The sequence below is a fragment of the Ochotona curzoniae genome, unplaced genomic scaffold (genome assembly GCF_017591425.1).
Source record: "Ochotona curzoniae isolate NIBS_2020 unplaced genomic scaffold, NIBS_Ocur_1.0 contig_2688, whole genome shotgun sequence".
NCBI classification, from domain to species: domain Eukaryota; kingdom Metazoa; phylum Chordata; class Mammalia; order Lagomorpha; family Ochotonidae; genus Ochotona; species Ochotona curzoniae.
Window position 1 is genome coordinate 4,611,509 of NW_024465553.1, and position 15,291 is coordinate 4,626,799.

General features: G+C 45.5%; 1 protein-coding gene across 4 annotated transcripts in view; it reads right to left on the bottom strand.

Annotated features, from left to right (window-relative positions):
* Positions 1–15,291, bottom strand: part of AK7 (adenylate kinase 7) — a 47,286-nt gene that overhangs the window by 9,668 nt on the left and 22,327 nt on the right. For 3 of the 4 annotated variants that reach the window (XM_040975098.1, XM_040975100.1, XM_040975097.1), the window contains 3 exons: positions 14,931–15,059; positions 13,148–13,271; positions 659–787 (listed from right to left, as the gene is read on the bottom strand). In XM_040975098.1, coding sequence (XP_040831032.1) covers positions 659–787; positions 13,148–13,271; positions 14,931–15,059 — 382 coding nt within the window. The remainder of the gene's footprint in view (positions 1–658; positions 788–13,147; positions 13,272–14,930; positions 15,060–15,291) is intronic. The other variant, XM_040975101.1, reaches the window with a different exon arrangement.

The window sequence follows — 15,291 nt, forward strand, 5'->3', positions numbered from 1 at the left end:
ATGTTTACTAACATACAGATTGCAACAAACAAGTGACATATCATCATTAGCAATCACTAATGAAAACTAACCAAAGATACCAATGGCTATTTTAGAAAGCTTCACTGCCTGAACTGACAGATGAGGATGGAGAAAGGAAACATGGCATTTAGAAACAGCAGAACACCATTCCAGCTTAAAAAGAGGCCAAGGATATGCTGATGATGGTACCACGGGCGTGGACCCTGAGGATACTGAAATTAAAGGAAGCCAGGCAGCCAGGAAGGTCTAACTGTGTGCTGCTATTCAAATGAGATGTCATGAACAGTGAATTCAATGGAAAAGCGGAATGGTTGTTGCCAGGGACTGGGAGGAGAGAAGAGGTGGGTTACTAAATCAGGCACATAAAGTTTTCATCGAGCAAGATGAATAAGCTTTAGAGATCCGCTGGGCAGCATTGCTGGCACCGCTAGTCGATAGTGTGTTTGCTTACAAAGTCGAGGGAGTTGATCTCATGTGTTAAATACCCATGTCATATTTAAATAGCTTTGAAAACATTTTTAAAAGGTTACACCAAAAGCATTGTTTTTCCAGTTTTCTGTTTTCAAATGAATTCTTTTGAACACTGAAGTAGCAATTTATTTGAATATGAGCAAATGGAAGGGACATGGGAACTTACGACTGAACAGATCTTTGGCTTGATCGTATGTCTTTGGGAATCCGTCCAAAATGTAACCTTGGTTTCTGCAAGGCATAGACTTTAGCTTTTCTTTCATAAATCTGATTACATATTGATCTTCTAGGCGACCTGATAAAAAGAAAAAAATACGTATGTATATATGTGTGTTATTGTGAAGCATATTCTAAAGTCACTCAAATACCATTGGGTCAGCAAGCGTACTGCTCAAAATCCCTTAAAGTAAAAAATAACAAACTTAGTATTTTGAACATGACATGTGAACTCTAACGCACAAGAAAGTGCAACACCTCAGTGAGCTTGTTTGTGGAAAGAGGAAAGGGAGCAAATACTGATTTCCTTTATATGAAAATGTTGTGTGATTGCCAGCATTTGGGAAAAGCTGACTGTGGGGTGAGTGGTACCGCAGGGTTCTCTTCCCTGTCTGGAATCTTCATTCTGTTCTGGTAGCATGCCTCTCTGATTTAATTGTTACTGATTTACTCACCATCATCTGTTTGAAAGACAAAGGGACAGAAAAACAGACAGCTGGAACAGATCTTCCCTCTGCTGGTTCGTTCCTCAGCAGCCAGGGATAGGCTAGCCAAGACAGGAGACTTAAATTCCATCCAGGTCTCCCACCAAGAACGTGAGGCAGCACCTGCTGCTTCCCACGGTGGGCCTCAGCAGGAAGCTGGAATTGCGAAGCAAGGCTGGGACTTGAACCCAGGCACCCCGAGATGGGATCCAGGTGTACTTAACTATTGAACCAAATGCTCATTGATAGAGATCTAATTTTTTAAAAAAATTTTACTTCTTCTTACAATTCTTTTTATCATTTTATGATGCAGTTCCATAGGCCCTGGGATTTCCCTTATCCCCTCCTCAATTCTCTCCTCTTTCACTGGGTTCCCTATGTCATCATTATAGTATAGTTCTTCACAAACAGTCATATGTCCATCATTGCAGGCATGGACAATGGAGAGAGTCCAGCATCCCATTGTCAAGATATAGTAAACAGTTTCATTGGGAGTCCATCTTTGGAATTAGAGATGCATACTGCATTGTATCCTCACATCTGGATATGATAGTTTCCACTGTACAGTTACTATACATCCCATAAATGGAAAGCCACAATACAAAATCAACAACAGAAAGGAAAATAGAAATTTACAATGCCATGAAGTTAAATAACATGTTACTAGATATGAAAGTTGCCATTGCACAGTTACTATAAATTCCATTAAATGAAAAGCCACAAAACAAAATCAAAAACAGAAGGAAAAAAAGAAATGAACAAAACCATGAAGTTAAATAACATGCTACTGAATGACTAATGTGTCAATGAAGAAATGAAAATCAAGAACCTTCTTGAAAATGATGCTACTGTATGATCTATGAGTCATTGAAGAATTCAATCAGAAGAAAGTGTTTTGAAGAGATGAAACTAACAAAAAAAATCAAAATCCATGAGATATAATTTCCACTGATCTTTGTTGGTGAAATGTGTCTCCTGTAGGCAACAAATAAATGGATTTTGTTTTTTAATCCACTCTAATAATCTATGATGTTTGATTGATGAGTTTAAGCCATTTACATCGAGAGTTGATATGAATGGATGGTAATTTGGTCCTGTCATTTTAGCAATGGGTTGTTAATTTAGTCTTCTGTTGTTATTTTACTGGGATGTTCTTTGCATTTGCCTTTGGTTTTGGTGGGTGCTATTCCTTTTCTCTGTCAAGAGAACATCTTTGAGTATTATTTGTAGGGTATGGAAGAGTCAAAAGTTAAAAGTTCTTTTAACTTTGCTGTGAAAGAATTTTATTTCAATTTTAATGACAAAGGAAAGTTTTGCTGGGCACATCATCCTGGGCCGACAATTTTTGCTTTTACAGTCTGGAATATGTCACTCCATTCTCTTCTGGACTGTCGCGTTTCCTGTGAGAGGTCTGCTGTGAGTTTAGTTGGCACTCCTTTATATGTCAGTTGATTTATTTTTTTCACATGCACATTTAAGATCTTTTCCTTATGTTCGATTGAAGAGAGATTGATGATCATGTGTCATGGTGAAGATTGCTTTTGGTCAACCCTGTTGGGAGTTCTGTGCTCCTCCTGGATGTTGTTTCCCAATTCTTTTTCCATATTAGGGAAATTTTCCCTTATTCTTTTATTAATTATGTTTGTAAACCCAGCTTCTCTTTCTGTACTTTCTGCGACTCCCATAGCTCTTATATTTGGCCTTTTAAGAGTGTCTTTCAATTCTTGAATACTTTTTTTGGCTTGATCCAGCTCTGCTTCCAGCTTTTTGTTTGTTTTCCCCAGGTGACAGGAAATATCTTCTAATTTTGAGATTCTTTCTTCTGCCTCCTTCATTCTATTTTGGAAACTCTCCACTGAACTTTTAATTTGCTCCACTGTAGTCTTCATTTCTGATATATCAGCTTTCATTTGATTCATTTCCTGTATGACATATTCCTTAAATTCCTTGAATACCTGCTTTACGTGCTTCTCACTGTTGATAAGAAGATTTATAACAAGTGTTTTGAATTCTGTGTCCCCCATTTTCTTGATGTCTTCCTCAGTTAACTCTGAAGTTGGCAAAGGGTTTTATTCCTTTGCAGGGAAGTCTTCAGTAATATTCGGTGTGCCTATGTCTCTTCTTTTGCTCTCGGTCATTGTACTTCTGATTATCAGATTCTTCTTGGAGCAGGTTTCTCAGCTGTGTCACCTACAGGTCTACAGTTTGATTTTACTTACTGCAATTGGTACACGGTTCTTTGCAGTCGATTGTGCCACCCCCTCCAGCGAGGGAATGGGTTCTTTTTTTTTTATTAATTAATTTATTTTTATTGGAAAGTCAGACATACAGAGAGGAGGAAAGACAGAGAAGATCTGCCATCCATTGATTCACTCCCCAAGCAGCCACAATGGCTGGAGTTGAGCCAATCCAAAGTCAGGAGCCAGGAGCTTCCTCCAGGTCTCCCATGCTGGTGCAGGGTCCTAAGGCCTTGGGCCGACCTCCACTGCTTTCCCAGACCACAAGCAGGAGCTGGATGGGAAGTGGGCTGCCAGGATTGGAACCGGCAACCCATTAGATTGGGATCCTGGCACGTGCAAAGCAAGGACCTTAACCACTATGCTGTCGTTCTGTGCCCAAGGTCTGGGTTCTTATGTTAGATTTCTACCATGGTCTCTGTAGCTTCAACTCCTGGCTCATCAGTCCCCACCTCCAGTGATACCGTGCTGAGGCTGCACTGTTGTTTGTACAGCCTTTCTCCCACTTCCAGTTGGAGCAGGTCCTAGGATTGAGGAGACAGCTGGTGTCCTTTATAGTTAATTGGTGGTGCTGCTGATCTTGCCAGAACCTGTTGGCCGTTAGGTCTGAGGGCTGCACGGACCTATTTTGACCCGTACGATGCCACAGTTGATATTATTTTCCTGTGGGACCAGTGCAATGCACTGAACTCAGTGATTTCTCGCCGAGCTCAGCACATGTGCAGCTCACTGTTGTCCCTGCAGTCTTAAATTGTTTGCCATACCATACAAAATGGCACCTGATGTGCCACTACTAGAGTTCTTGATTTACTGGTCATCAGGTCTGTGGGCTACCCGGACCTATCTTGGGTGGAAACTGTAGAATGCCGCGTTGTTGCAGTTTACTGAGCCAGAAATGAGTTCACTCCCAGCTCAGTGCATGCGCAGTCCTGCCCCATAGCCCTTGCCTTCTTAAACAAAATGGTGCCTAATTCAGCTCTAGGAGGTCGACTAAGTTGTGAAATCCACCCTGTTCCAGCACTGCCCATCTGGCACCTCCTGCTCTGTCTCTGCTCCTGGTCCAATCAAACAGACCAGCAGAATGGGCAGTTCTTAGGGTTCACTTTCTAAGCTCCTATCCCTTCCCACCTGGTTGCTGGTGAAGTTCTGGCTGCTGGTGGAGCTCAGGGTGCAATTTAGCTGAATGCCGCTGGGGTATCAGTCACTGCAACACCACACCGTTGTGTCCTCTGCTTTCCTGTGTCTGTCAATCTCCAGATGCCCCTCTGCTGTTGCTCTGTCCTCTCCTATTTCCTGGACTGTGTCCTCTCTGCTTCACAATGGCTAATGTTTCTCCATCTGTTTAAATGTGTTCTTACACTATTCCACCATCTTGATTCACTCTAGATATCTAAATCTTAATATGTAATAGTAACTGAGGCTCTTGTGAGAGCTGAGTCATTTATATGTCTGGCGTGTGACTGATTAAAAATAAATGCTTCAGGGCCTGGCATGAGAACCTAGTGATTAAATCCTTACCTTATTTCTATTGGGATTCCATGGGGCACTAGTTCATATCTTGGCTGTTCCACTTCCCATCCAGCTCCCTGCCTGTGGCCTGGGAAGGCAGGAGAGGACGGCCCAAAGCCTTGGGATTCTGACCCTGCATGGGAGGCCCAGAAGAAGCTCCTGGCTCCTGGCTTTGGATTGGCTCAGCTCCAGCTGTTGTGGCCAGTTGGGGAAAGAACCAGTACATGGAAGATCTTTCTCTCTGAATCTCCTTCTCTCTGTAAATCTAACTTTCAAATATATAAATAAATAAACCTTTTTTAAACAATAAATGCTCCATAAATCTTTGCTGAATTTAAGCTAAAGGCATCACAAGACTTGATTTCAAAGCACACTACCAAGTTATTCAGTTAAAGTAGCATAGTACTGGCATAAAAACCAATACATAGATCAACGGAACAGAATATACAACCCAGAAATTAATTCATGTACATAGAGTCAACTGATATTTGCCAAAGAACATAGAGAAAGGATAATCTTTTCAATTATTTGGTATTGGTAAAACTGGACACAAATATGTAAAAAGAAATACACAAAAATCAACTTGGGACTGATGCAGTGGCATAGGATGCTAAATAGCCACCCGTGGTGCTGGCTTTCATACAAGCACCAGTTTGTGTCCCAGCTGCTCCTCTTCCAGTCTGGCTCCCTAGTAATGGCTTAGGAAGGCTGTGGAGGATGGCCCGAGTACTTGACCTCTGAACCCATACAGGAGACCCAAAGGATCCCCTGGCTCTCAGTTTCAGACCAGCCCAGCTCTGGCTGTTGCAGTCACTTGGGGAGTGAACCAGATTGTGGAAGACCTCTCTGCATCTCTCTCTGTCTTTCTCTCTCTCTTTCAAGCAAAATAAGTAGTTATTTGAGAATAAAGTAAAAATAAATCAAACACCTAAATGTGAGACCTAAAGCTATGAAACTGCTAGAAGGAAATGCAGGAGGAGCATTTAAGGACATTGGTGGCGATGACGGGCCTTTGGGACCAAGTCCCCAAAGCACAGGCAACACAAGCACAACTGGACCAGCGGGATTATGTTAAACGCAGCGGGTTCTGCACGGTTACCCGACAGAACGGAAGAAAATATTCCGAAGCTATTTTCTCTGACAAAGGATTACCATCGAGAATACAGCCGACTCAACAGCAACAGTAATGACCTGGTTAGGAAATGGACAGAGCATAGCAACAGACACAGCTGGAAGAAGAAATACAAATGGCCAACACACATGAAGGGGAAACGCATACTATCCCAGTCACAGGCACCAGGAGAGGTCCCCTCACTTGTGCTGAAACGGGAATCATCACAAACAATAGTAAAACATGCAGGGGAAGGTGTGCAGGAGAACTCCTAGATTTATTTATTTATTTGTTTATATAGCATATACATGATATATATATCATATATCACATACATGATATATGAGACTGGAGGGAGACTCAGGTTTAGCCTGGCTTGGGCCTGGCTGTTGTGGCCATCTGAGGAGGGAACCAGCGGATGGAAGACCTTTTTCTCTTTTCCCTCTCTTTTTCCGTAGCTCTGACTTAAAATAAAGTAAGAAAGAAATATTTTTTAAGATTAAAAAAATTGGGCCTGGCGCGGTGGCGCAGTGGTTAAGGTCCTCGCCTTGCACCCCCGGGATCCCATGTGGGTGCCGGTTCTATCCCAGCAGCTCCACTTCCCAGCCAGCTCCCTGCTTCTGGCCTGGAAAAGCAGTCGAGGATGGCCCAAAGCTTTGGGACCCTGCACCCGTGTGGGAGACCCGGAAGAGGCTCCTGGCTTCAGATCGGCATAGCATCGCCATTGCGCTCACTTGGGGAGTGAATCATCGGACGGAAGATCTTCCTGTCTGTCTCTCCTCTCTGTATATCCGCCTTTCCAATAAAAAAAATAATAAAAATAAATCTTAAAAAAAAAAGATTAAAAAAATTTTGGGCCCGGCACGAAAGCTTAGCAGCTTAAGTCCTCACCTTGAACTCACTGGGATCCCATACGGGCACTGGTTCTAATCCTGGCTGCTCCACTTCCCATCCAGCTCCCTGCTTGTGGCCTGGGAAAGCAGTCGAGGACTAGGAAAAAGCCTTGGGACCCTGCACCTGCGTGGGAGACCCGGAAAGAAGTTCCTGGCTCCTGGCATTGGATCGCCTCAGTACCGGCCATTGCAATCACTTGGGGAGTGAATCATCGGATGGAAGATCTTCTTCTCTGTCTCTCCTCCTCTCTGTGTATATCTGAATTTCCAATAAAAATAAATCTTAAAAAAAAGGTTAATGTTTTATTTACTTTTTCAATGTCTCATTTATTTATTTTCATGTTATTTAAGAGAGACAGAAAGATGGAGATCTTCCACCTACTGGTTAATTCCCCTAAAGCCCAGAACAGTCAGCTGATTCACTCCCCAAGTGGCCACAACAGCTGGTGCTATGCCGATCTGAAGCCAGGAGCCAGGAACCTCCTCTGGGTCTCCCATGCGGGTGCAGGGTCGCAAGGCTTTGGGCCGTCCTCGACTGCTTTCCCGGGCCACAGGCAGGGAGCTAGGTGGAAAGTGGGGCTGCTGGGATTAGAACTGGCACCCATATCAGATCCCAGTGCATTCAAGGCAAAGACGTTAGCCGCTAGGTCACCGCGTCGGGCCCCCTATTAACCTTATGTTAAGTGTATCCTTCAAATACGATTAATGTTTAGAATGTTAACGTTAACCCATATTCGTAATTACTAAAGCATAGCTTAAAAATTGATGCACAAGCCAAGCTGTTGTTACACTGCTGAATGCACAGTGCAGATACTAGGTTGCTGCACTTCTCCCTCCTCTCTTCTTCCTCACAAACTCACAGAAATCTCCGGAGACTAGTCCAGGTGATCTCTGGGAATCCACTAGCTAGATTCAGTAATTCTGCAGTGCTTTTAACATACATAGAGTGATCACAAGGGACCTGCAGCTAATACACTCACTGCATGGCTTGACTAAGTCCTTACTTTGCCAATACCCTAAAAGGCCCATGGGGCACTGCAGGTAGGACCTGGAGGCGCTCCACTGGGGGAATATGAAGCCTGTTTTGCTGGCATCCCTGCAGTCAAACGATAAGGGAAAGGGGTCATGTGAGGGAAAAGGGAGCTATCTCCCCGTCCTTGTCCTCGTGCTGTGGAATTCCTATGTCATTTCTGTGCAATGGGTTCAAAGGTCTTGTTTTGTTGAAACATAACCAAGGTCCAGGTTGGAGTTTCAGGTAAACATGAACAGGAAGATACTTTGAACCAACTTGAAAAAAAAAAAAAACACAACTAAGACTAAAGGGGATTTGGATCAATCAGTCCACATTTGCAAGAAGCAGGTGGGTGGGTGGGGGTGCCAAGTAGGGGAGGGAGTGGCAAGGGTCTCCTGCTATTCTAGAAGCTTTATCTTCCGCCAAAGACCACCTGGACTGCTAGCCACGGCTGCTCTTGAGTCTCCCCTGACTTGGGCTGCCTACCAGGTGTGACCTCTCTTGGGGGCAGCAGGGGGGGGCTGAAGGGGCGCATTTTCTGTCGGATGCTGGCCCTTCTCGAGCTCGTGGGACTCACGGACTGCTCTCAATGCCTCTGGCCTCTGTGGTCATGTCCATGGGCATGAGAAAGCTGTGCACTAGGCCTTTGCATAAGATTTCAGGGTCTTCGTGAAAACCAACTTCGTACGTCTCTGTCCTGTTAGCCTCAGTGTACAAGTCCTGTTAACCTGCAAGTGTGGACTAATTCACCCTGCCTCCTGCAGGGGTCACTGCTCTCAGCACTCCAGTTCTGGCCGTACAGCACAGCCATAGGCTTACATAGCTCGGCACAAACACCTGAGCGTTCCCAAAGATGCTGTCCTTCTTCCCCGACTGGGCCAGGTTTCCTCCCCGCAGTGTCCTCGCAATGGAATAGCCTATCTTCTCTCTCTTTTTTAAAATTCTCTCCCCACCTCTTGTCCCCCAAAAGGTGAGGAGCCAGGACTCTGGTCTACTCTTGAAACCAGAAGAGCGACTGCCAGCTGCCTCACGGGATGCCCCGAGGCGTGTCTGTTGTCTGTGTTCCTCCCACCTGTTCCCTCTGGGAAATTTCTCTGGAATTTCAAATTCCATTCCTTACAGCCAAGCCCACACCAGCAGCTGAAAGCAAAACTCAGATAATTGGCTGTTAAAACGCGCATTCAAGTGGCACACAACATGATTTTCTCCACCCTAGAAAGAGAGAAGGGGGCGAGGTGCATTTCAGAGGAGGGTGGGGAGAAACTAAGACTTTGACCCGGAAGAGGGTAGTCACTAAGGCAGGAGGGACGGACCAAGGACTGGCAGAGACTCCACCCCAGCTGGCCACCATTGGACAGCCCTGGTCAGTGGCATGCCCCCTGAGCACAACACAGGAGCTTGGGGGACTCTGGGGGCTGCTGGGACAGCATCCTCAGACTGAGTCGTTTATGAACAAACAGAAGGATTTCTACGGGGCAGGAGACTGAGAAGTTGAGGCTGAAAGGGCTGTGTCTGCCGAGGACCTTTTTTTTTTTTTTTTTTTTTTTTTTGCTAACCTGCTTGGTATTTCTTTTTCTTTTTTTTTAATTGATTACATTGCATTATGTGACACAGTTTTATAGGCACTGGGATTCCCCCCACCCCTCCCCAAACCCTACCCCCCATGGATTCCTCCACCTTGTTGCTTTATCACAGTTCAGATTCAGTTAAGATTCTTTCATTGCAAGCATTTACCAAGCATAAAGTCCAGCATCTTATTGCCCAGATAAGTTCAATGGTTTCTTGGGGAGACCATCTCTGGTCTGAAGGTAGAGCCAGCAGAGTATCATCCCAATCAATTAAAAGCCCCAACATAACATCAGCAACAATTTATAACATTATGGAATTAATTGATATGGTATTGAGTAACCAATATGTTAAAAAAAAAAAAAGAATGTGAGTTCTGAACCACATCCTGTGACTAATTATTAGTTTATATACAACCAGGTTCTATATACCTTAAAATGGCTATAGATTACTATTCAGCTGTCTCGTGTCTATTTTAATTTTAATATTTAGCAGTTTATAGTGTTGAAGCATGATTTTGCTGAACCTGGCTGTTTTTCAGGTAGTCTAACTCCATAACTCTAACAAGAGATGTGTCAACAGTTTAGGTGGACAGTTTCAGGAGGGGTGTGCAGAGAAATCTTCAATACCCTAGTGAGGAGTAACTAAGCTTTGTGTCCCACCCAGTGAGGTATAAGTGCATCCATGCTGACCGTTTCCTGTTTGATTCTAAGTTTTCCTTGTTGTTCTCTATCTATTCTAGATTGTTTGTTTGTTTGTTTTGAGGGGTTTCTGGAGTGATCCTGATGGTCATTGTGAGAGAGGGTGAGGACCCAAAGTCGGAACCAGGCAAGGACCAGAGAAAGCTCCCCTCCCTAGTCCTGAAGGAAGTTTGCTGTTCTGTTTCTGCAGACCGCTCAGGGCTCCTGGTTGTTGGTGAGGGCCTTTTTGCAGCAGCATTCTATGACAAAAGGGAAGAGAACAAGAGAAGACAGAAAGAGAACCACAGGAATTAGGAATCCACTTCTGCAGGAACCTGCCTGGTGACCAGGACGTCAACCCATCCCTAAGGGCAGAGGTCTCTCGTGACCTACATCGCCCTCAGCATCGCTGCCCTGGGGATTCAGTCTCCAGCACGTGGCTTTGGGGGACCACACAGACACCTGGGTGGGGGTGGGGGAGCGGTGGAGACTAGGCTCCCGTTCTCAAGAGGACCTGCTCATGGGACGAGGATGGGGTGTTGTGGAGCGTAGGCAGGAGCTGTGCTCACAGGGTACTGAGTGGGTGGATCCCAGTGGGAGGCTCTGAAGAGCCCACAGAAGCTCAGCTCAGGAAGAAGCAACAGGAAACCACCTGTCATCCTGCGCCAACCTCCATCTACCAGTCACACACGCTTGTTTCTTCCTCCACAAATGCCTACTTGCCCATGCCCAACCCTGGAAGATCAGAAATAGCCACCAGCAAGAAGGGAGGACAGAAGGAGGCAGAGGACAGAAAACAAAAGTGGTTGAGAGAATGGTGAGGGAAAGAAGTCTGTATTGGATAAGCGTTAAGTAGGCTTTCTTCCAAAGTGTGGTTTTTACTTGGGGGCTGGTTGCAGGTGACACTGGGATAAGCCATTGATTGGGGAACGATCCCAGCTGTTATGAAATGGTGGCAGGTGGTACGCTGCAGTGGGTTAAGCCGTTGCCTGGATATCTACACACTCCTGTTGGAGCATCGCCTGAGTCCTGGCTGCTCTGCTAATCCAGCCCAGTTCCCTGCTAGTGTGACTGCGATGATGGCCCAAACGCCTGGGTCCCACCACCCACATGGCAGACCAGGGTGGAATTCCTGCCTAGCAGCTGGTCAAGTCCCGGCTATCCCAGCTATTTGTGGAGAGAACCAACAGATACAAGATCAATTCACCGATTGATCAATCTATCTTTATCACTCTGGTTTTCAAATAAATGTTCTACTGACTGGTTTCCTGATGGGTAACAAGCTCACTAAGAAACATCTCAGTTTTAAAGCCCAGTTTAGGATTATTGGATTGGCACGGCCTTCTTACAGCAAGACTACACAAAGCCTACTCAGTTATTGTCTAAGACCTGTAACAGGACTAGCCTGCAATCAGAGGGAAATGTGGACAAAGAATGAATCTGGAATCTAGAGGTCACTGTGACACCTGCTATTCATTTGCTCAACAACCTGGTTACAGTCAGTCTCCAAGTAGGAACATTTCCCCACTTCTTCCCGAACAAAGTGTTAGTCCAGGTTTTTCTTTTTGTTGTCATTGTTGTTAAAGATTAAATTATCAGTTTGCCTGAACTTTTTGCATATTAAGGATATTTGCTGTCACATAAGTCCTTTGCTTTTTCTTCCTTTTTTTTTTTTTTTCTCCTAAGGTTTATTTATTTTGATTTGAAAGGCAGAATTAGAGAGAGAGGAGAGACAGAGAAATCTTCCATCTGCTGGTTCACTTCCCAAATGGCCACAACAGCCAGAGTCGAGCCGTTGTGAAGCCAGAAACCAAGAGCTCCTTCTGGGCTCCCCCATGGGGCAGGTCCCAAGGCTTCAGATTATCCTCTGCTGCTTTCCCAGGTCATAAGCAAGGAGCGGGATCAGAAGTGGAGCAGCTATGATGTGAACCAGTGCCCAGATGCAATGCCTGTGTCACAGGCAGAAGCCTGACATGCTACATCACAGAACTGGCCCCTTGCCTTTTATCCTTTTTAAAGATTTAGCTAGTTAGTTGAAAGGCAGAGTGAGGGGAGAGAAAGAGAGACAGAGACACACAGAGAGAAAACTTCCATTTACTGATTCACTCACCAGATGGCTGCAACGGCCAGGGCTGGGCCAGGCTGACTGGAGCCAAGAACTCTCTCCAGGTCTCCTACCTTGGTGGCAGCGTCTGAGTGATTGGGCCAGCCTCTGCTACCCTCCCAGCTGCAATTAGGGAGTTGGACTGGAAGCATCATGGTGGTGATTTGAACTGGTGTTCCGATAATATGATACTGGCACTGCAAGTGGAAGTTTAGCCCTCTGCACCACAATGCTAGCCCCTGTCCTCTGCTTGGTAATATATTTCAAGACTTTTAAGAAATTTCATTTGAAAGGCAGGGTTGGGGAGAGAGAGACACACACACACAGAGACAGAGATTAAGAGAGGTCTTCTATCTGCTGGTTTACTCCCAAAATGATCACAACTGCTGGGGCTGGGCCAGGTTGAAGCCAGGAGTCAGGTATTCCTTCTGAATCTCCCACATGGATGCAGGAGCTTAGGTGCTTGAGCTGTCCTCTGCTGCTTTCCCTGGCATATCAGCTGGCAGCCGGATTGGAAGGAAGCAGAGCAGGTGGGACTTGAACCAGAGCCCATATAGGATGCCAGCACTGTGGGCGGCAGCTTAACTAGTTATGCCACAGCGTCAGCCCCTGTCCTTTGCCTTTTAATTCATGATGTTTAATGCTTATAAAATATCTGTGAACACATGTATCCTTCTTAGGCTTACGAAGTCCTGGCCCATCTTACTATGAGACAGTCACTAAATGTGACCAGTAGCTTCCCCCAGGAATGAGATCATCAGTGACATTTTCTTTTCCACAGCAAACAGGTAGAAAAAGAGGTCCCCGCTACCTGGAGCAGCACCGGGCACCACAGCGGTTACCTGCGTTTTGCTCCATGCTTTCCTTGACGCCGTCTAAGAGATCTTGAGCATCTTCCACGTTCTCCTCCTCCTCCTCCTCATCCCCTTCTTCTTCTCCTCCTTCCTTCGGTGCAACGATTGCCTCCTAAAAGAGGCAGTCACATCGGACAGGTGCCCTGCGTTGATTGGGTAGTCTCAAATCACCCAGGAGGCACCAAGGAGGGGACCGAGTGTCACTAGGCCGGAGCTCGCAGGACACCTTGGTATGTAAGCTGAGGGCCTCGAGGTTGGCTTCCCCCGCCTGCTAGCAGCAGGGTCCGCTGCTATGCTCATTTCACAAGGCAACACTTTCTAAGATCCCAGGTTACATCGTGCTCACAGGAAATACATTTTGTAAAAATCAAAACTGTCAGGAACCAATGGGAATGATTAAATTTCTAATAAAAAAGATAGAAAGCAGTTAAAGTATTTTCACACTTTGATCATACCATGAGAAACATTCAACAAGAGAAAAAAATAGCCTCCAAGTGTTCTGGGGTGAGCACTTGGCACAGTGCTGAGGTGCTGTTAAGCACGCCTCTGTTCCGAGTCCCAGCTCCGCTTCTCATCCCGCCCTCCTGTTACTAGCCCAAGAGGCAGCAGGTGAAGACTCCAGTCCTTGCGTCCTTCCCACCCAAGTGGCAGACCTGAATGAAGTTCCTGGCATCGGCTTGGCCCAACCTTGGCTATGGTGGATAACTTGGGAGTGAACCAGTGGATAGAAAATCTCCACCTGCTTCACTGTCTGCCTTTCTCTTTTTCTTCCTTTCAACAAAATGAAAATTCAAAAAATTGAAATGTTCCAGGTAACAGAGATAGTGCAATATTCACACTGAACAACACCTGGAAACTGACTACATTTTGAAGGCAATCTATGAAGGATGTTCCTGGGCCCGGCACGATGGCTCAGTGGCTACATCCTTGCCTTGCATCTGCTGGGATCTATGTGGATGCCAGTTCATGTACTAGCTGCCCCACTTCCCATCCAGCTCCCTGCTTGGACCCGGAAGAGCAATAGAGGACGGCCCAAAGCCTTGGGACCCTGCACCTGCGTGGGAGACCTGGAGGAAGCTCCTGGCTTTGGATCAGCTCAGTTCCGTCCTCTGCAGCCACTTGGGGAGTGAACCAGCAGATGGAAGATCTTTCTGTCTTTCCTTCTCTCTATAAATCTGACTTTCCAATAAAAATAGTTTTTTAAAGATGTATTCATTTTTATTGGAAAGTCATATATACAGAAAGGAGGAGAAACAGATAGGAAGAGCTTCCATCCGTTGATTCACTTACCGATCAGCTACAACAGCTGGAGCTGAGCTGATCCAAAGCCAGGAGCCAGGAGCTTCTTCTGAGTCTTCTGCATAAATACAGGGTCACAAGGATCTGGGTCATCCTTTACTGCTTTCCCAGGCTACAAGCAGGGAGCTGGATGGGAAGCAGGGCTACTGGGATTAGAACTGGTGCCCATATGGGATCCCAGTGTATGGAAGGTGAGGACTTTAACTACTAGGCTACCATGCCGGATCCTCCCCACAATAAATAAATCTTTAAAAAAAAAAAAAAAACAGAAAAAAGAAAGAAAGATGCTTCCTTGTCACCCAGGAGAACCCCATGGGCTTGTAGGTTTCATATATAGGGCCAAGAACAAAATCCAATTAAGGTAGCAAATCTCTTCATAGACTGCCATGTAAAATTAGTTGCTTGCATATTACAAGACTAAAGAAAGCCTGCTCAGCATGCAAGAGTTCCCGATGAAGCAGTTAAGCATTACCAGTCTTGCTATGGCGTCGGAAATAACATCCTTTATCTTAATGTGATGCAGTTTGTAGTACTTGGACAACCCCTCAGCAATACTGGATTTTCCCACAGCAGGAGGACCAAGAATGCAGATCTTGATTGGCTGAAAGAGAAGAGTGGGGAGCATGCTTGCACTGCGGCTGTGAACAAGTTGTACAAGGGTTTCTTGCTTTAAGGATGTGCCTTTCTCAACACCTCTGGGCTCTGGGGCGGCTGGCTGTGGCCGCACCAACACTTCTAACGACGGAAACACTCGGTTGAATTTTGAGATCTACTCCTCCTTCTAGCATGTTCTCATCCAGTCTTGCTAATCAGGAACCAAGCAGTTCCACACA